Raw genomic sequence first — 21,426 nt, forward strand, 5'->3', positions numbered from 1 at the left:
CTCCGGGGACTGTTGTGGGGTTGGGGGAGGGGGGAGGGATAGCATTAGGAGATATACCTAATGCTAAATGACGAGTTAATGGGTGCAGGAAATCAACATGGCACATGGATACATATGTAACAAACCTGCACATTGTGCACATGCACCCTAAAACCTAAAGTATAATAATAAAAAAAAAATTACTTAAAATTTTAACATTTGTTAATAGTAAATCAGAAACCTTGAAGATTGATCTACAAAAGAAAATTAGGATTTATGATATTAATATGTTTTTCTTAAAGCTAAGGCTAATAACCTTGTTATAAAAGATTATAAAAGTGTTAACCTTGTATTTGTTTACAATTCACAGATTGTATAGTAGGAAAGTCATCCCAGGAGGGTTATATTGGATGCTTACTTATGGTGAGGTGAAAAGCCATCTAGGCAATGAGCCAGAATTCTGACTTTTGGGGTTGTTCTGCCATGACTTCACAGTATTGTCACCAGGATGGTTACCATTGTCACTGGAGGTGGATTATTCTTCCTTGTGTCTCAGCCTAAAAAATAAATTATTACAGATGAAAGACCTGTGCCTTGAATAAAGTGGGCTTTTTCTTTTAATTCATTACATGTGTGCTAGCTTATAAAGATTCCCAGTTCTGGCCGGTCGCAGTGGCTCACACGTGTAATCCGAGCACTTTGGGAGGCCGAGGTGGGTGGATCACTTGAGGTCAGGAGTTCAAGACCACCCTGACCAATATGATGAAACTCCATCTCTACTAAAAATACAAAAATTACCCAGGTGTGGTGGCTTGCACCTGTAGTCCCAGCTACTTGGGAGGCTGAGGCAGGAGAATCACTTGAACCTGGAGGCAGAGGTTGCAGTGAACTGAAATCATGCCACTGCACTCCAGCATGGGCCACAGAGCGAGACTCCATTTAATAATAATTAAAAAAAAAAAAAAGATTAGCAGTTCTTTTCAGAAACATTGGATGTTGTGACTCTGATTTTCTTAGAAAGTTTAACATGTTTCTTGGCTCTGTAATAGTTGTGAGGCTCTCAGAAAGCTCCAAATGTCATTGTCTAGCCCAGTGAAAATAGAGTAATTGGGTCAAAATAGTTTAATAGAAGCTTTTTTTTTTCCAGTTTGGTATTAGTAGTGTTTATTTTATAGAAAACATGAAAAACAGAAGATACTTAAGTTGGAGGCCATTCAGAATGCAAATATATACAAACAGCATTAGAAATATTCATTGCTTATGGAAAGCGACTATGAATGCATTCCAGCTTTGTGTGTTAATTCGAGATTGTCTTTTTTTTCTCTCTAGTGATGCTATTGCTGAGATTAGAGCCATTTGTATTGAAGAAATTGGAGTATGGATGAAAATGTATAGTGATGCCTTCCTAAATGACAGTTACCTAAAATATGTTGGCTGGACTCTTCATGACAGGGCAAGTTACTCTGTTATAAGCTTTGATGGAAGTTATTTTTGTCTCAATACTAAAATGCTAGGAATCAAAATGACAGTAGTTGATTTTTCAGGAGTTGTAATCATGTGGAAATTTTAAGATGATGCAGCTGAATAACTATTTACTTGATGATTGTGATGAAACTGGAAGCATTTGCCCACAGGTGAAGACCCTATCTTGTTTAGTTGCAATATTGTCTTGAACCAAGTTTGACAACCTGGTATATATAAAGTTTTCAGAGAAAGAAAATCGCTATAGTCTTTTTCTAATTCAGAATCAAAGGAGATTTCTTTTTTCTTAATATACAAAAACTAAGCTTTTTTTTTTTAATTTTCTAGGACCATATCATAGTAGAGTGCTTTATCAGACTTGAATAGATTTGTTGGATTTTAGAATATTTGATCTAAAAATCTAATTCTGCCTTCTGACTTTAAAAGGAATCCCTCATATAAGTAATCCTGCATAAGTAATCCTTAGAATAACCATGGGTAGGAGTGATAAGTTATTGGAATTTGGCCAGGTGTGGCGTTTAGGTACTGTAATAGAAATAATATTAGAATATATTGGAGCCCCAAAGTAGAGCAGTTATCATAAAAGCAACTGGAATTTTCATTCCCATTATAAGTTATTTTACAGTTTTCTGAAGTATTTTTCATGAATACTGCCTTATTTAATTGTTAAGTTCCTGTGGTGACTTTACAGAGAACAGCTGTCCCCAGCCTTTTGCTCATCCATTGTTGATCCTTTCATTACATATATTACATAATACTTTTGTTTGCTTTCCACCTATCTTGCCTCCTGGAATACCATATTCATTGAGCCAGTTCCGTAGATAACCTATGGGCAGCCCTTCAGTTACTGCCTATTACAATTACTGTGTTCCCATCCCCCTTGACTATGATGGTGGAGAAGCTATGTTATCTCTGCTATTCTGGGATCTTCACATCTCCATTGCTGCTGGGAGCCAAATTCTCCATTTGGTCTGTGCTGAGATTTGTCCTTAGTCTGATGACCGGGAGGAAGGTCTGTGTATTATATCAAGACAAGGGCTACTAGCGTTGTCCTGTAGGCACCTGCCTTATTTGAGGCTTCCATGTAGTCTTTCAGCAAAGGGTGGAGTAAGGAGGAAACATACTATCCTCTAACAAGTGGGCATGAGCCATATCTTCAGGCCTACAAATTCAGAGGAAATGGGGAGTTCAAGATTCTCACTGCATCTACCCAGATATCCTTTAGACTTCACTTTTTTCCTATCATAACTCTTATTTTGACATAAGAGACTTGCCTGGGATTCAGAGTTCTTAAATTCTGTACACTTACAATTTAGGGCTAGGCCTGGTCTTTAGTATCATCAGTTCTCTGTCTAAAGGAGATAAATGTTTCCAAAGAGGCAACACTTGGCTTTGAACTGGTGATGAAACAGCCTGGCCCTGTCATTTTCTCTTTAGCCTTTCAATGACACTTAGCAATAGCCACTCAATTTCAGTTTTTACAGTTCCTATTTGCCCTGCTCCCTCCATTGTAGAAATGTACAAGTTAATGCACATCCACTTTCGACTAAAAGTGAAAATCCTAACAAACTGCTATCCTACACCAGGAATTATCAATACTTCATCTGCCACCATTGAGTCTTACCTCATAGCAATCCAGCCTTCAGTAATCCAATCCCAGAATTCCATTATTGAAGTCTGATTCCCAGGACCACTCTTGGTTCCAGCTATCATAGATCACATTCCCTGGATGCCAAGCCTGAGTCGGGGATTTTTGTGTTGGTGATATTTCGAGGTTTATACTCTCAAGAGTAACCTTTTGGCTGGGCATGATGGCTCACACCTGTAGTCTCAGCATTTTGGGAGGCAGAGACGGGAGGATCACCTGAGGTCAGGAGTTCAAGACCAGCCTGGCCAGCATGGCAAAACCCTGTCTCTACTAAAAATAGAAAACTTTGCCGGGCATGGTGGTGGGCACATGTAATTTCAGCTACTCGGGAGGCTGAGACAAGAGAATCACTTGAACCCAGGAGGCGGAAGTTGCAGTGAGATGAGATCGTACCACTGTACTCCAGCCTGGGTGACAGAGCAAGACTCTGCCTCAAAAAAAAAAAAAAAAAAGTAACCTGTAAAAAAGTGAGGAAAGTATGACAAAGCAGGAAACAGACTAATGAAAATGTGGTTTCAGGAGAAGTCTAATCTCAACCTGATCTCACAGGGAGATTTGGAGAGTAAATTATACCTTAGAGGGTATCCTGTACAGAAGCAAGGGGGCTGGGCTGTTTACCCTTATATCTTTCTTTACTGGCTATGGGCCTCAACCTGGGCGAGAGAAAGGAAGTGGTTGGGAGAGGAAAGATGGAGCATAACTTCCTAGGGGTCTATGTGCTAGGTGGTTCTAGTAAACCGTGATCCATTCTCCAGAGGAAGATAGAGATATTGAACCATTAGCAGTTAACACTGGTGGACGCTGAAGAATTAGCCCAGTAAAGGGGACCTGGGTAGGGCATCAGCAGCACCTGCCACAGGCACTTCAGCTTTCTCTTGTGTGCTAGGGACTTACCAACAAATATTACGTCATCTCATAGCACATCTCATGGTATGCTAGTGTAGGCTTGAGTCAGCTTACAAAAGAGTGATTATGCATCTCTCTTCATAAATGAGTTCATTGACATCTCATCGATAACTTAATATTGGCTATGAAGGCACTATTTACATTAAATAAATCTGCAAATAGAACAAATCCGAACCCTATTCCTCAGAGCTCTTTGTTAAAACTTTTACCAGCATATCTCTGCACTTAATCCCTACGATAATTTTATAAACAAGAAAAACCTGAGTATCGGGGTGATTAATAATATACTTAACATCTTGCATATAGCTAATAAATTATATAGAATTGCAACTAAAATTTAGTTGTATCTGATTCCAGAACTTGGACTCCTGCTGTTACAGGACATAGCTTCTTTTAGAGGATAGAAACTAATCCCCTTTAAATCTTTTGAGAGACTTGTCTAGATTTCTAGGTGATCCTGAATGCATTTTGATCATCAACATCCTGTACTCCAAGTTGATGACTTTATTAAAGACATTCCGCTAATAAATAGCACTCCTAGGACTCTTCATTTATCATTTTGCCTCTGTTTTAAACATTGTGCTATTTCTGTTTTCCTAACTGCTGTCCCTGGAATATGAATTGAATCCAGTAAATATTTGTAGCATGAATAAATGATGACCCTTTAGTATAAAAATCAGGTTTTTCCACAGAATTATTCAATAATTACATAAAGGGCAAATAAACATACTTTTCCCTAATTATAAGTTTAAAATTCTCTCTATGTGCCTCTGGATGATGTGGGTTATACCACATGTTGAGTCAGAGTTGATAAATATTTGAAATAGGCGTAACTTACTCTCAAGTAACTAAGGTGTTTTCAGTGAATTTTTTTTTTTTACATACAAGGGCAACACACACTATACAATTGTTCAGTCTCATCCTGTGTTGAATTACAATATGCAGTAAGTCAAATGTTTAAGCTAAATTTTAGTCTTCATATAGACTTGAAAACTGTAGTACGGAATTGACTCCTTCTGTTGTGCTTTTATTTGTATTTCTGAAGCAAGGGGAAGTCAGGCTGAAGTGTTTGAAAGCTCTACAGAGTCTGTATACCAATAGAGAATTATTCCCCAAATTGGAACTATTCACTAACCGATTCAAGGTAAGCATCAAGAATGATAAGCTTGTTTAATTTTTCTCTTTACAAATGCTAGTTACAGTTAGTTTAGCAAATGACATTATCATACAAGTGTTTAGTTCATATTCTTTATTACAGCAGTCTCCAACCTTTTTGGCACCAGGGGCCAGTTTCATGGAAGACAGTTTTTCTGTGGACCAAGGTGGGGGTTGAGGGGATGGTTTCGGGATGATTCAAGTGCATTACATTTATTGGGCACTTTATTTCTGTTGTTATTACATTGTAATACATAATGAAACAATTATACAACTCATCATAATGTAGAATCATTGCAGTCTTGAACTTGTTTTCCTGCAACTAGATGGTCCCATCTAGGGGTGATGGGAGACAGTAACAGATCATCAGGCATTAGATTCTCATAAGGAGCACACAGTGTAGATCCCTTGCATGTGCAGTTCACAGTAGGGTTCGTGTTCCTATTGTTCCTATTGAGAATCTAATGCCACTGCTGATTTGACAACACATGGAGCTCAGGCAGTAGTGGGAGTGATGGAGAACAGCTGTAAATACAGATGAAACTTAACTGGCTCACTTGCTCCCACACCACTAACCCCTTGCTGTGTGGCCCAGTTCCTAACAGGCTACAGACCAGGGTTGGGGACCTCTGCTTTTGCTACATGTTCTTTAAATAAACCCATATGAAATAGATAAGTGAATCTCTGCTTTACAAAAGATCTTACCATGAGTTCTTACTTATTACCTTTGGAAGAAGGCTCACCTGCTTAAAATTTTCTTTACAGCTTTTTATAAAGATAGTAATTTTGTATGTTAAGGCTTACCTGACACAAGGTTTAGGGAACAGCAATTGTTGAGAAAGATTTTAAATTACAAACATTTATACTAACATCCCCTTTGTGTGAGTAGGACTACGATACTACAGTTTCAAGAGTAAAGCTTTTTATTTAACCTATCATTAGTATTGCATATATATCCCAGAATACATTATATTAGGTCTGTCCCAGCTTATTTTCTGTTCATAGTTGGTTTGTTTTACAACTTTTTTTTTTTCAGGATCGCATTGTATCAATGACACTTGATAAAGAATATGATGTTGCTGTGGAAGCTATTCGATTGGTTACTCTGATACTTCAGTAAGTAATATCTGTTACTATTTTAACTTTATTGATATTTTCATACCTTTTTCCAAGGATTTTTAATGTCCTATCTATATATAGTCCTTATGTATATGTTTATCATTTTAGGTTCAACTTTTACATTTTAAGGTTAGATTTTAAAAGTGTTTTCTGTTTTTTTCTATTTTTGTTTTTTAACTATTGTTGGCTTCTTCCACATAATTATTTTATGCACCCTAGAGAAAATATCAATGATGTAACTTACCTTTCTATTTAAAACAAAGCAGGCCCAGTATGTTGGCTCCTGCCTATAATCCCAGCATTTTGGGAGGCCAAGGTGGGAAGATCACTTGAGCCCAGGGGTTCAAGACCAGCCTGGGCAACAGGGGAGACCCTGTCTCTACAAATGATTAAAAAAATTAAGTGGCATGGTGGCACATGCCTGTTGTCCTAGCTACTTAGAAGGCTAAGGTGGGAGGGTCACTTGAGCCCAGAAGGTCAAAGCTGCAGTGAGTCGTAATGGAGCCACTGCATTCCAGCATAGGTGATATAGCAGGACCCTGTGTCAAAAATAAATAAATAAATAACTCAGAGAGAAAGAAGACCGCAAAAGAAAGAACCCTCAAAGGGACAGTTTCCCAAATAGGCTTCTTTTTAATGATATAGAAGTAGAAGAAAAAAATAAAGCAATTAAATTGTCTCACTAATGATAGAGATTTCAAAATAATAATGTTATAGCTGTATTTCTACAGGTTTGACTAAAAACTAGAAAGAATCTATGTGAGAGAATATATCCTAGCAAAGTCATACGTAACAAATCCTCCTCTCCCTACTTTGTGATGGTACATCTATCACGAACTAAGTACTATGCAGGGATGTACTGTTGTTTGAAATCCTTTTACATTTTGGCTCTAACACCATGCTCTTTATTATTGTGGCTTTATAATATATGTTCTAAATATAGGGTCGTTTTCTCCTCTTTGTCTTTTTCAAAATCTAGTTGCGTTCTTGTGTCTGATTTTTGTTTGATATGAATTTTAAAAATATACTTGTCAAGTGCCTCAAAAACTTTGCCTGGGATTTTGAATATTAGAACTCCATTGACTTCTATGATGAATTTAGGAGACTTTAAAGTACTTTGCTATGTTATATCACTTATGCATGAAAATGCTGGAATTCTCATCTTTTTTAAAGAGAAGGATTCTTACTATATTTCTCATGCTGGAGTGTATTAACAGATGTGATCACGGTACATTAAAACTGCTAACTCCTGAACTGAGGTGATCTTCTTTTTTTTTTTTTTTTTTTAAATTAAGTTCTGGGGTACATGTGCACAACGTGCAGGTTTGTTACATATGTATACGTGTTTCATGTTGGTGTGCTGCACCCACTAACTCATCATTTACATTAGGTATATCTCCTAATGCTATCCCTCCCCCCTCCCCCCACCCCGGGGCAGGCCCCGGTATGTGATGGTCCCCTTCCTGTGTCCAAGTGTTCTCATTGTTCAATTCCCACCTATGAGTGAGAACATGAGGTGTTTCGTTTTTTGTCCTTGTGATAGTTTGCTGAGAATCATGGTTTCCAGCTTCATCCATGTCCCTACAAAGGACGTGAACTCATCCTTTTTTATGGCTGCATAGTATTCCATGGTGTATATGTGCCACATTTTCTTAATCCAGTCTATCATTGATGGACATTTGGGTTGGTTCTAAGTCTTTGCTATTGTGAATAGTGCCACAATAAACATACGTGTGCATGTGTCTTTATAGCAGCATGATTTATAATCCTTTGAGTATATACCCAGTAATGGGATGGCTGGGTCAAATGGTATTTCTAGTTCTAGATCCCTGAGGAATTGCCACACTGTCTTCCACAATGGTTGAACTAGTTTACAGTCCTACCAACAGTGTAAAAGTGTTCCTGTTTCTCCGCATCCTCTCCAGCACCTATTGTTTCCTAACTTTTTAATGATCGCCATTCTAACTGGTGTGAGATGGTGTCTCATCGTGGTTTTGATTTGCATTTTTCTGATGGCCGGGGATGATGAGCATTATTTCACGTGTCTATTGGCTGCATAAATGTCTTCTTTTGAGAAGTGTCTCTTCATATCCTTTGCCCACTTTTTGATGGGGTTGTTTTTCTCTTGTAAATTTGTTTGAGTTCTTTGTAGATTCTGGATATTAGCCTTTTGTCAGATGAGTAGATTGCGAAAATTTTCTCCCATTCTGTAGGCTGCCTGTTCACTCTGATGGTAGTTTCTTTTGCTGCGCAGAAGCTCTTTAGGTTAATTGGATCCCGTTTGTCAGTTTTCGCTTTTGTTGCCATTGCTTTTGGTGTTCTAGACATGAAGTCCTTGCCCATGCCTATGTCCTGAATGGTATTGCCTAGGTTTTCTTCTAGGGTTTTCATGGTTTTAGGTCTAACATTTAAGTCTTTAATCCATCTTGAATTAATTTTTGTATAAGGTGTAAGGAAGGGATCCAGTTTCAGCTTTCTACATGTGGCTGGCCAGTTTTCCCAGCACCATTCATTAAATAGGGAATCCTTTCCCCATTTCTTGTCTTTGTCAGGTTTGTCAAAGATCAGATAGTTGTAGATGTGTGATATTGCTTCTGAGGGCTCTGTTCTGTTCCATTGGTCTATATGTCTGTTTTGGTACCAGTGCCATGCTGTTTTGGTTACTGTAGCCTTGTAGTATAGTTTGAAGTCAGGTAGCATGATGCCTCCAGCTTTGTTCTTTTGGCTTAGGATTGTCTTTGCAATGTGGGCTCTTTTTTGGTTCCATATGAACTTTAAAGTAGTTTTTTCCAATTCTGTGAAGAAAGTCATTGGTAGCTTGATGGGGATGGCATTCAATCTATAAATTACCTTGGGCAGTATGGCCATTTTCACAATATTGATTCTTTCTGTCCATGAGCGTGGAATGTTCTTCCATTTGTTTGTGTCCTCTTTTATTTCATTGAGCAGTGGTTTGTAGTTCTCCTTGAAGAGGTCCTTTACATCCCTTGTAAGTTGGATTCCTAGGTATTTGATTCTCTTTGAAGCAATTGTGAATGGGAGTTCACTCATGATTTGGCTCTCTGTTTGTCTGTTATTGGTGTATAAGAATGCTTGTGATTTTTGCACATTGATTTTGTATCCTGAGACTTTGCTGAAGTTGCTTATCAGCTTAAGGAGATTTTGGGCCGAGACGATGGGGTTTTCTAAATATACAATCTTGTCATCTGCAAACAGGGACAATTTGACTTCCTCTTTTCCTAATTGAATACCCTTTATTTTTTTCTCCTGCCTGATTGCCCTGGCCAGAACTTCTAACACTATGTTGAATAGGAGTGGTGAGAGAGGGCATCCCTGTCTTGTGCCAGTTTTCAAAGGGAATGCTTCCAGTTTTTGCCCATTCAGTATGATATTGGCTGTAGGTTTCTCATAAATAACTTATTATTTTGAGATACGTCCCATCAATACCTAATTTATTGAGAGTTTTTAGCATGAAGGTTGTTGAATTTTGTCAAAGGCCTTTTCTGCATCTATTGAGATAATCATGTGGTTTTTGTCTTTGGTTCTGTTTATATGCTGGACTATGTTTATTGATTTGCGTATGTTGAATCAGCCTTGCATCCCAGGGATGAAGCCCACTTGATCATGGTGGTCAAGCTTTTTGATGTGCTGCCAGATTCGGTTTGCCAGTATTTTATTGAGGATTTTTGCATCAGTGTTCATCAAGGATATTGGTCTAAAATTCTCTCTTTGTTATGTCTCTGCCAGGCTTTGGTATCAGGATGATGCTGGCCTCATAAAAGGAGTTAGGGAGGATTCCCTCTTTTTCTATTGATTGTAATAGTTTCTGAAGGAATGGGGCCAGCTCCTCCTTGTACCTCTGGTAGAATTCGGCTGTGAATCCATCTGGTCCTGGACCTTTTTTGGTTGGTAAGCTATTAATTATTGCCTCAATTTCAGAGCCTGTTATTGGTCTATTCAGGGATTCAACTTCTTCCTGGTTTAGTCTTGGGAGGGTGTATGTGTCCAGAAATTTATCCATTTCTTCTAGATGTTCTAGTTCATTTGCGTAGAGGTGTTTATAGTTTTTCTCTGATGGTAGTTTGTATTTCTGTGGGATCGGTGGTGATACCCCTTTATCATTTTTTATTGCGTCTATTTGAGTGTTTTCTCTTTTCTTCTTTATTAGTCTTGCTAGCGGTACAGCAATTTTGTTGATCTTTTCAAAAAAACAGCTCCTGGATTCATTGATTTTTTTGAAGGGTTTTTTGTGTCTCTATCTCCTTCAGTTCTGCTCTGATCTTAGTTATTTCTTGCCTTCTGCTGGCTTTTGAATGTGTTTGCTCTTGCTTCTCTAGTTCTTTCAATTGTGATGTTAGGGTGTCAATTTTAGATCTTTCCTGCTTTGTCTTGTGGGCATTTAGTGCTATAAATTTCCCTCTACACACTGCTTTAAATGTGTCCCAGAGATTCTGGTATGTTGTGCCTTTGTTCTCATTGGTTTCAAAGAACATCTTTATTTCTGCCTTCATTTCGTTATGTACCCTGTAGTCATTCAGGAGCAGATTGTTTAGTTTCCATGTAGTTGAGCGGTTTTGAGTGAGTTTCTTAATCCTGAGTTCTAGTTTGATTGCACTGTGGTCTGAGAGACAGTTTGTTATAATTTCTGTTCTTTTACATTTGCTGAGGAGTGCTTTACTTCCAACTATGTGGTCAATTTTGGAATAAGTGTGATGTGGTTCTGAGAAGAATGTATATTCTGTTGATTTGGGGTGGAGAGTTCTGTAGATGTCTATTAATTCCACTTGGTGCAGAGCTCAGTTCAATTCCTGGATATCCTTTTTAACTTTGTCTCATTGATCTGTCTAATGTTGACAGTGGGGTGTTAAAAGTCTCCCATTATTATTGTGTGGGAGTCTAAGTCTCTTTCTAGGTCTCTAAGGACTTGCTTTATGAATCTGGGTGCTCCTGTATTGGGTGCATATATATTTAGGATAGCTAGCTCTTCTTGTTGACTTGATCCCTTTACCATTATGTAATGGCCGTCTTTGTCTCTTTCGATCTTTGTGGGTTTAAAGTTTGTTTTATCAAAGACCAGGATTGCAACCCCTGCCTGCTTTTGTTTTCCATTTGCTTGGTAGATCTTCCTCCATCCCTTTATTTTGAGCCTGTGTGTGTCTCTGCACGTGAGATGGGTCTCCTGAATACAGCACACTGATGGGTCTTGACTCTTTATCCAATTTGCCAGTCTGTCTTTTAATTGGAGCATTTAGCCCATTTACATTTAAGGTTAATATTGTTATGTGTGAATTTGATCCTTTCATTGCATTATGATGTTAGCTGGTTTTTTTGCTTGCTAGTTGATGCAGTTTCTTCCTAGCATCCATGGTCTTTACAATTTGGCATGTTTTTGCAGTGGCTGGTACCGGTTGTTCCTTTCCATGTTTAGTGCTTCCTTCAGGAGCTCTTGTAGGGCAGGCTTGGTGGTGACAAAATCTCTCAGCATTTGTTTGTCTCTAAAGGATTTTATTTCTCCTTCACTCATGAAGCTTAGTTTGGCTGGATATGAAATTCTGGGTTGAAAATTCTTTTCTTTAAGAATGTTGAATGTTGGCTCCCACTCTCTTCTGGCTTGTACAGTTTCTGCCAAGAGATCCGCTGTTAGTCTGATGGGCTTCCCTTTGTGGGTAACCCGAACTTTCTCTCTGGCTGCCCTTAACATTTTTCCTTCATTTCAACTTTGGTGAATCTGACAATTATGTGTCTTGGAGTTGCTCTTCTCAAGGAGTATCTTTGTGGTATTCTCTGTATTTCCTGAATTTGAATGTTGGCCTGCCTTGCTAGGTTGGGGAAGTTCTCCTGGGTAACATTCTGCAGAGTGTTTTCCAACTTAGTTCCGTTCTCCCTGTCACTTTCAGATATACCAATCAGATGTAGATTTGGTCTTTTCATATAGTCCCATATTTCTTGGAGGCTTTGTTTGTGTCTTTTTACTCTTTTGTCTCTAAACTTCTCTTCTCACTTCATTTCATTCATTTTATCTTCAATCACTGATACCCTTTCTTCCAGTTGATTGAATCAGCTACTGAACCTTGTGCATTCGTCATGTAGTTCTCGTGCCATGGTTTTCAGCTCCATCAGGTCATTTAAGGACTTCTCTATACTGGTTATTCTAGTTAGCCATTCGTCTAATCTTTTTTCAAGGTTTTTAGCTTCTTTGCTATGGGCTCGAACTTCCTCCTTTAGCTCAGAGAAGTTTGGTCGTCAGAAGCCTTCTTCTCTCAACTTGTGAAAAGTCATTCTCCGTCCAGCTTTGTTCTGTTGCTGGCGAGGAGCTGTGTTTCTTTGGACGGGGAGAGGTGCTCCGATTTTTAGAATTTTCAGCTTTTCTGCTCTGTTTTTTCCCCATCTTTGTGGTTTTATCTACCTTTGTTCTTTGATGATGGTGATGTACAGATGGGGTTTTGATGTGGGTGTCCTTTTTGTTTGTTAGTTTTCCTTCTCTTTTCTTAGCCTCACAAGTAGCTGGGATGGCCGGCATATACCGCCATGCTCAGCTGGATTCCTTTTTTAAAATATCATTAGCTCTTATAGGGTTTAATTTTTTCATAGAGATTATGCATTAGTTAGTAGGTTAATTCTGAAATGCCGTATGCTATTTTTGTTAGAATAGTATTTAGTATTTTCTGCTTGGTTATTGCTGAGGAAGAGAACCTTTAATTTTTGTGTTGGTCTAATGTGTGGACACTATTTGAACTCTTATTCTCAGTTCTATAATGCATTCTAATACTTTGGTGATTTTGTTGGTTTTAGTATGTAGATTATTATATAACCTGCAAACAATTTCAGTTTTGTCTGTTCCTTTTCCTTTTCCTTTTTTTTTTTTTTTTTTTTTTTTTGAGACAGTCTTGCTGTGTCCCACAGACTAGAAGAAGGCCAGGCACAGTGGCTCACGCCTATAACCCAGCATTTTGGGAGGATGAAGCAGGTGGATTACCTGAGGTCAGGAGTTAGAGAACAGTCTGCCTAACATGACAAAACCCGGTTTCTACTAAAAATACAAAAAATTAGCTGAGCATGGTGTTGGGCACCTATAATCTCAGCTACTCAGGAGGCTGAGGCAGGAGAATCACTTGAACACGGGAGGCAGAGGTTGCAGTGAGCCAAGATCATGGTGTGGCACTCCAGCCTAGGTGACAGAGCAAGACTCTGTCTCAAAAAAAAAAAAAAAAAAAGCTGTAGAAGAATTGTGGGCATTTTATTTTCTTCTCGTTGAGTCTCTATTTTCTGAATTTTATATTGTTGTCTTTTGTACTTAAGGGGGAAACATTACTTTCAAAGTAAGATAAAAGATGAGACAACAATTATTAATCCTTGAACTTTATAATGAACTTTAGCAAGTTTAAATAAAAGTAGAATGGAAAATAAACATTCGCTTTAGATCAGATGTTACTTTCTGTATTTTTCAGTGGAAGTGAAGAAGCTCTTTCCAATGAAGACTGTGAAAATGTTTACCACTTGGTGTACTCAGCACATCGCCCTGTTGCTGTGGCAGCTGGAGAGTTCCTTCACAAAAAGTGAGTGAATTATCTTTGAAAACAGGTTCTACTTTTCTGTGTTGTTTTCTTGTTGTTTTAGAGTTTGTGGAAGAGAGTAATAGTGACTGAACGCAGTGCTGAAAATGTCCATCTCATACTCTGGGGGCTGTAACAGCCTCACAGCCTATGTATACATTATGAATCACACCCTTGAGGATGCTGTACCTTGTGACATACTCCTTTTTTTGAAATCTGAGAGGATGATTCTCAGCTAGATGTGAATGGAGATTGGAGGAGTGCATGAAATTTATAAAAGCTAATGTAATTGATAATTCATCACAGTAGCTTTTTCTTTAAAATTCTGAGGTCTGATCTTACTTTCTCAACATTCGTAATCTAAATGTGAAGCAGTATCACCTTTAAAATGCCTTCCAAGTTTTAATTTTTTTCATTCTCTCCATTATGATGATTGATTATTTTATTTATTTATTTTTTTGAGATGGAGTTTTGCTCTTGTTGCTCAGACTAGAGTACAATGGCACAATCTCAACTCACCACAACGTCTGCCTCCCAGGTTCAAGCGATTGTCCTGTCTCAGCCTCCCAAGTAGCTGGGATTACAGGCATGCGCCACCCTGCCCAGCTAATTTTGTAATTTTATTAGAGACAGGATTTCTCCATGTTGGTCAGGCCGGTGTCGAATTCCCGACCTCAGGTAATCCACCCGCCTCAGCCTCCCAAAGTGCTGGGATTACAGGCATGAGCCACCACACTTGGCCATGATCAGGATTATTTTAATCAGTAATTCATAGTAATTCTGAAAGTTTTATATATATAGTTGCAGTTTAATTTTTTTAACCTTATTTTTTTGTAAAGCATAAAGCTAATGAGAGTGTATGCATGTAAACAGTTAGGACGCACATTTTTTAGCGTAATTTACTGTATATGTTCTATAATTGATTAGTAGATTAATTCTTTAAATCATTTAAAAATATATATACATATATATGTAAGTATATGTGTATATATGTATATATACATATATGTAAGTATATGTGTATATATGTATATATACATATATGTAAGTATATGTGTATATATGTATATGTACATATATGTAAGTATATGTGTATATATGTATATGTACATATATGTAAGTATATGTGTATATATGTATATGTACATATATGTAAGTATATGTGTATATATGTATATGTACATATATGTAAGTGCATGTGTATATGTGTATATGTACATATATGTAAGTATATGTGTATACACACATGTACATGTAAGTGTATGTGTATATATGTATATATACATATATATGTAAGTATATATATATTTTTTTTTTAGAGAGAGGTGGGGTCTTGCTGTCTTGCCCAGGCTGGTCTTGAACTCCTGGCCTCAAGTGATCCTCCCACCTCAGCCTCCCATAGTGTTGGGATTACAGGCATGAGCCACTGCACCCAGCTGATTAATTCATATTTAAAATATAAACATATTCTTGGTTATATGTGTGTATCTTTTGCTTTGTGTTTTGAGTTTTTGTTTATGGATTTAAATTATTAGCTTTGAATAATGTTCACAAGTGATTTTAAAAGTTTATCATATATTCTGACTTCTTCTTATGCTGAAGTACAAATATAAATCATGGACTAGGCAACTGCTGTGCATCAGTGACTAACTTTGATAATGAGCAGGCCTGGTCCTCTATCCAGTATCTGCATTCAGTGCTACAATAACAAATTGTTCTCTACTCACTGGTACCTCTCAAAGTGAGAAAAGTTATTTGTATGTAAGAAATCTCTGTTAAGAAAGAAACCAGCTACTTACTGGGCATGCTGGCAAGGAAAATGAAGAGGAAGAAAGTCAAGGTTTTCAGGCATGACTTAAAATAATACTGAGTTTCCTAGTGACTCTGATACCTCTGGCTAGTAGAGTAACGCTGATTTTATATTTATCTTTCAATTTTGTCTGTCACTGATATCAAGAATGTACTGTAGTCTTTCTTTTTTCAGGATTATTATATTCTAATTAGTCTCTATTCTCTACTTAACTTGTCAAAGAACTTTGTGTTTTTAGAAATAATTTGTTGCTTCTGTAATTTCAGAGAGAAAATAAACTTAAGAGATTGGTTCTCTGTATAATAGAAGCCATAAACTGGTAACTCGAGTTAGAAAAAGTCTTAGAATATACTTATTTTATATCTGTATTATATTTTTCTATGTTTGAAATATTGGCTAAATTTTTTATACTTTTAAAAATTGGTAAATATGCATATTTATAGGGTACATGTGATATTTTGATGCATGCATCTAATGTGTGATGGTGAAATTAGGTAAGTAGGATATCCATCACCTCAAACATGTATTACTTCTTTGTGTTGGGAACTTTCCAAATCTTCTGTTAATAACTATTTTAAAATATTCCATAAATTATTGTTAACTATAGTCACCCTACTGTGCTATCAAACACTAAAACTTATTTCTTCTAACTGTATTTTTGAACCCATTTACCAACGTCTCTTTATTCCACCCTCTGGTAGGGATCATTCTACTGTCCCTCCAGGAGATCAATCTTTTTTTTAGCTCCCACATAAAAGTGAGAACGTGAGATACTTGTCCTTCTGTGCTTGGCTTAATTCACTTAACATAATGTCATCTAGTTCCATCTGTGTCACTGCAAATGACAGGATTTCCTTTTTATGGCTAAATAGTATTCCATTGTATATATATACCACATTTGTTTATCCATTCAAACGTTGATGGACACTTAGGTTGATTCCATGTCTCACTACTATGAATAGTGCTGTAGTAAACATGGCAGTGCAGATACCTCTTTGATATGCTGATTTTTTTCTTGTAGATATATACTTAGCAATGGAGTTGCTTGATCATACGGTAGATATTTTTAGTTTTTTGAGGAACCTCCATACTGTTTTCCACCGTTGCTGTACTAATTTACATTCCCACCAACAGTGTACTAGCATTCACCTTTGTCTACATCCTGGCCAGCATGGTTTTTTTTGTCTTTATGATAATAGCTATTGAAAATGAGGTAAGATGATTTCTCATTGTGATTTCTTATTTGCATTTTCTTTATAATAAATGATGAGAGCGCTTTTTGTATACCAGTTGGCCACTGGTATGTCTTCCTTTGAGAAATGTCTATTCAGATCATTTGCCCATTTGTAAATTGGATTGTTTTCATTTTTGCTAAGGAGTTGTTTGAGTACCTTATATATTCTGGTTACTAATCCCTTGTTAGATGAATAGTTGGCCAATATTTTCACCCATTCTGCAGGTTGTCTCTTTATTGATCTCTTTGCTGTATAGAAACTTTTTTGCTTGTTATAATCTCATTTGTCTGTTTTTCCTTTTGTTGCCCATGCTGTTGAGGTCTTGCCCCAAAACTCTACCCAGACTAATATTCTTAAGAATCCTCAGTGTTTTCTTTCTCTTTTTTTTTTTTTTTTCAAGACGGAGTCTTGCTAGCTAATAGAAATGGAATTGACCTCTTGACTTCTTTTTCAGATTGTTCACTTTTGCTGTACAAGAATGCTACTGATTTTTATGTTGATTTTGTATTCTGCTACTTTTCAGAATTTATTAGTTCTAACAGTTTTTTGGGCGGAGTCTCGTTTTTCTAAATATAAGATTATGCCATCCACAAACAAAGATAATTTGACTTCTTTCCAATTTGGATGTCTTTTATTTCATTCTCTTGCCTAATTGCTCTGACTAGGACTTTCAGTACTATGTTGTATAAAAGTGGTGAAAATTGGCATCCTGGTCTTGAGTTCTTACAGGAAAGGCTTTCAACTTTTCCCCATTTAATGTAATTGTAGCTGTAGGTTTGTCATATATGGACTTTATTATTTTGAGATGTGTTTCATCTTTGCTAGTTTGTTGAGAGTTTTTGTCATGAAGGGATGTTGATTTCTTTGAAATGCTTTTTCTCTGTTGAAAGGGTCATATGAGTTTTGTCTTTCAGTCTGTTGATGTGATGTATCACATCTACTGATAATGCATATGGTTAAACTATCTTTGTGTCCCTGATATAAATCCTGCTTGATTATGGTACATTATCTTTTTGATACGCTGTTAAATTTGGTTTGCTAGTTATTGTTGAGAATTTTTACATGCATGTTTACTAGGGATATTGTCTAATAGTTTTTGTTGTTGTTGTTGTTTTGTCTTTGTCTGGTTTTGGCATCGGGGTGATGCTGACCTTGTAGAATGAGCTTGGAGGTATTCCCTTATCTTCAGTTTTCTGGAATAGTTTGAGTAGAATTGGTGTTAGTTCTTCTTTAAATGCTTGGTAGAATTCTGTAGTGAAGCCATCAGGTACTGGGCTTTTTTTGTTGTTGTTGGGAGACTTTTTATTACTGCTTCAATATCATTATTGATCTCTTCAGGTTTTATTTTATTTTATTTTATTTTTTATTTTTTATTTATTTATTTTTTTTGAGACAGAGTTTTGCTGTTGTTGTCCTGGCTGGAGTACAGTGGCACAGTCTCGACTCACTGCAACCTCCTCCTCCTGGGTTCAAGCGATTCTCCTGCCTCAGCCTCCCGAGTAGCTGGGATTACAGGCCCTTGTCACCATGCCCAGCTAATTTTTGTATTTTTAGTAGAGATGGGGTTTCACCATCTTGGCCAGGCTGGTCTCAAACTCCTGACCTCATGTGATTCACCCACCTTGGCCTCCAAGAGTGCTAGGACTAAAGGCGTGAGCCACCGTGCCCGGCAGCTTTTCTATTTCTTTATGGTTCATTTGCCATAGGTTGTATGTGTCCAAGAATTTATTCATTTCTTTTAGGTTTTACATTTTGTTGGTATACAGATGTTTATAATAGTTTTTACTGATCCTTTGTATTTCTCTTGGAACCATTGTAATGTCTCTTTTTCTGTCTCTGATTTTATTTATTTGGGTATTCTTTCTTTTTTTTTTTTTTTAGTTTAGCTAAAGGTTTGTCCATTTTGTTTATTTTTTTAAAAACCAATTGTGGTTTCATTGGTCTTTTGTATTTAGTCTTAATTACATTTAATCTCTGATCTTTATTATTCCTCTCCTTCGGCTAATTTTGGTTTGGGTTTTTTTTTTTTTTTTTTTTGGTGGGGGTCTTCTAGTTCCTTGATGTCTCATTATTGTTGTCTGTTTGAAGTTTTGCTAGTTTTTTGATATAGATACTTACTGGTATAAACTTTCCTTTAGAACTGCTTTAGCTCTACTGTACTTTATAGGTTTTAGTATGTTGTGTTTCTATTTTCTTTTCTCACGAAATTCTGAAATTTCTTCTTTGAACCATGTGTTGTTCAGGAGCGTGTTGTCTAATTTACATTAACTTGAACAATTTCCATTCCTTCTGTAATTGATTTTTAGTTTTATTCCATTATGGTTAAAAAAGATACTCAGTATGCATCCAATATTTTAAAATCTATTGACTTCTTTTGTGACCTTGTAGCCTGTCCTGGAGAATATTTCATTTGCTACTAGAAAAATGAGTATTCTGCAACTGTTAGATGGAATGTTCTGTAAATGTACGTTAGGTCCATTTGATCTAGAATGCAGTTTAACTCCAATGTGTCTTTGGAAACATTGATTCTTTTTCTATCCGAATAATCTTCCCATTGCTGAAAATTGCACGTTGAAGTCCCCTACTACTCCTATTATATTGCAGTTACTCTCTCTCCTTATGTCTTAATTTTTTAAATATTTGTGAGGTTCAATATTGAGTGTAGAGATATTTACAATTGTTATATTCTCTTGTCATATTGACCCTTTTACCATTGTAAAATGGTATTCTTTGTCTTTTTTTGTTTTCTTTTCTTTTTTCTTTCTTTTTTTTTTTTTTACTTTTTGAGACAGAGTCTCGCTCTGTTGCCAGGCTGGGGTGCAGTGGTGCCATCTTGGCTCACCGCAATCTCCACCTCCTGGGTTCAAGCAGTTCTCCTGCCTCAGCCTCCCGAGTAGCTGGGACTACAGGCGCCTGTCACCACGCCTGGCTAATTTTTATATTTTTAGTAGAGACAGGGTTTCATCATGTTGGCCAGGATGGTCACCATCTCTTGGCCTTGTGACCTGCCCATCTCAGCCTCCCAAAGTGCTGGGATTACAGGCTTGCACCACCGTGCCTGGCCTTTTATGTCTTTTTTTAATCATTCTTGACTTAAAGTCTATTTTATTTGGTAACAAATGTAGCCACTTCTGTTACATTTTTGGTTTCTAAGTGCATGGATTATCTTTTTCCATACCTTCACTTTCAGTCTGTATATGTCTTTATAGATGAAGTGAGTTTCTTATGGCAGAATATAGTTGGGTCATTTTTTTTTAATCCATTCAGCCACTTTATATGTCTTTCAATTTGATAATCCATTTACCTTCAGGATTATTATTGATGGGCATGTGTTTACTATTGCCATTTTGTTGCTTGTTTTCTGATAGTTTTGTAGATCCCATTGATTTTTTTCTCTCTCTCTCTGTCTTCCTTTTAGTTATCTAATAATATATTTTGATTCTGTGCTGTTTATTTCTGGTGTACCTATTATAGACATTGCTTTGTGATTACACTGAGGCTTGTAAAAAATATCTTGTAGTTAAAACAGGTTATTTTATGTAGGGCATGGTGGCTTACACCTGTAATCACAGCACTTTGGGAGGCCAAGGCGGGCAGATCTCCTGAGGTCAGGAGTTCAAGACCAGCCTGGCCAACATGATGAAAGCCTGTCTCTGCTAAAAATATAAAAATCAGCCAGGCGTGATGGCAGGGGCCTGTAATTCCAGCTACTTGGGAGGTTGAGGCAGGAGAATTGCTTGAACCTAAGAGGCAGAGGTTGCAGTGAGCTGAGATCATGCCACTGCACTCCAACCTAGGTGACAGAGCAAGACTCACTCTCAAAACAAAACAAAACAAAACAACAACAAAAAAAACAGAAAAAAAAAAACAAACAGAAAAAATACAGGTTATTTTAAACTTATAATGACTTAACTTTGATTGTAAAGTATCATAAATAAACTTTACACTTTAACACTGCTCCCCTCCCATGTTTTGGCTTTTCTGTGTTTCAATTTACATTTTAAAAATTTTGTTTATCTCAGCAATTGTTGCAGTTCTTTGTTTTGGGGTTTCTTCGTTTCTTTGTTTTTTGTTTTTGTAGAGACAGGGTTTTGCCATGTTGCCCAGGCCAGTCTCAAACTCCTAAGCTCAAGCGATCCTCCCATCGTGGCCTCCCAAAGTTTGGAGATTACAGGCATGAGTCACCATGCCTGGCCCCAGTTGTTATTTTTAATAGTTTTTTCTTGTAGTCTTCATGCTTAAGATATAACTCATTTACTTGCCACATTTTAGAGTACTCTGAATTTTTTTCAGTTTTCTTACTTTTACCAATGAGTTTTGTACCTTGAAGTTTTCTTGTCACACATTAGTGTTGGGGTGATCAGACCCAACACCAGGCCGTGGGGGCTACGAAGTCTGGCAGAGTCAAAGGAATGAGAAAAGACAAGTTAAGAATGAGTGCATAAGGTGGGTCCAGGGGTCCAACGCTGGTATGGAGGCTGCAAAGGCCGCGAGCTCTGGGAGCCCACACTATTTATTGGTGATCAAACAAAGAAGCAG

The 21,426-nt window shown here is 37.2% G+C and overlaps 1 protein-coding gene across 7 annotated transcripts in view; it reads left to right on the forward strand.

Moving 5' to 3' along the window:
* STAG1 (STAG1 cohesin complex component) overlaps nt 1–21,426 on the forward strand; it is a 424,583-nt gene that overhangs the window by 266,612 nt on the left and 136,545 nt on the right. For 5 of the 7 annotated variants that reach the window (XM_055295321.2, XM_055295325.2, XM_055295324.2 and 2 more), the window contains 4 exons: nt 1,309–1,436; nt 5,065–5,159; nt 6,207–6,286; nt 13,738–13,845. In XM_055295321.2, the coding sequence (XP_055151296.1) occupies nt 1,309–1,436; nt 5,065–5,159; nt 6,207–6,286; nt 13,738–13,845 (411 nt within the window). Of the gene's footprint in view, nt 1–1,308; nt 1,437–5,060; nt 5,160–6,206; nt 6,287–13,737; nt 13,846–21,426 lie in introns of all 7 variants that reach the window. The other 2 variants (XM_055295322.2, XM_063611315.1) reach the window with 1 other exon arrangement.

This window comes from Symphalangus syndactylus, chromosome 10 (assembly GCF_028878055.3).
Source record: "Symphalangus syndactylus isolate Jambi chromosome 10, NHGRI_mSymSyn1-v2.1_pri, whole genome shotgun sequence".
Classification (NCBI taxonomy): domain Eukaryota; kingdom Metazoa; phylum Chordata; class Mammalia; order Primates; family Hylobatidae; genus Symphalangus; species Symphalangus syndactylus.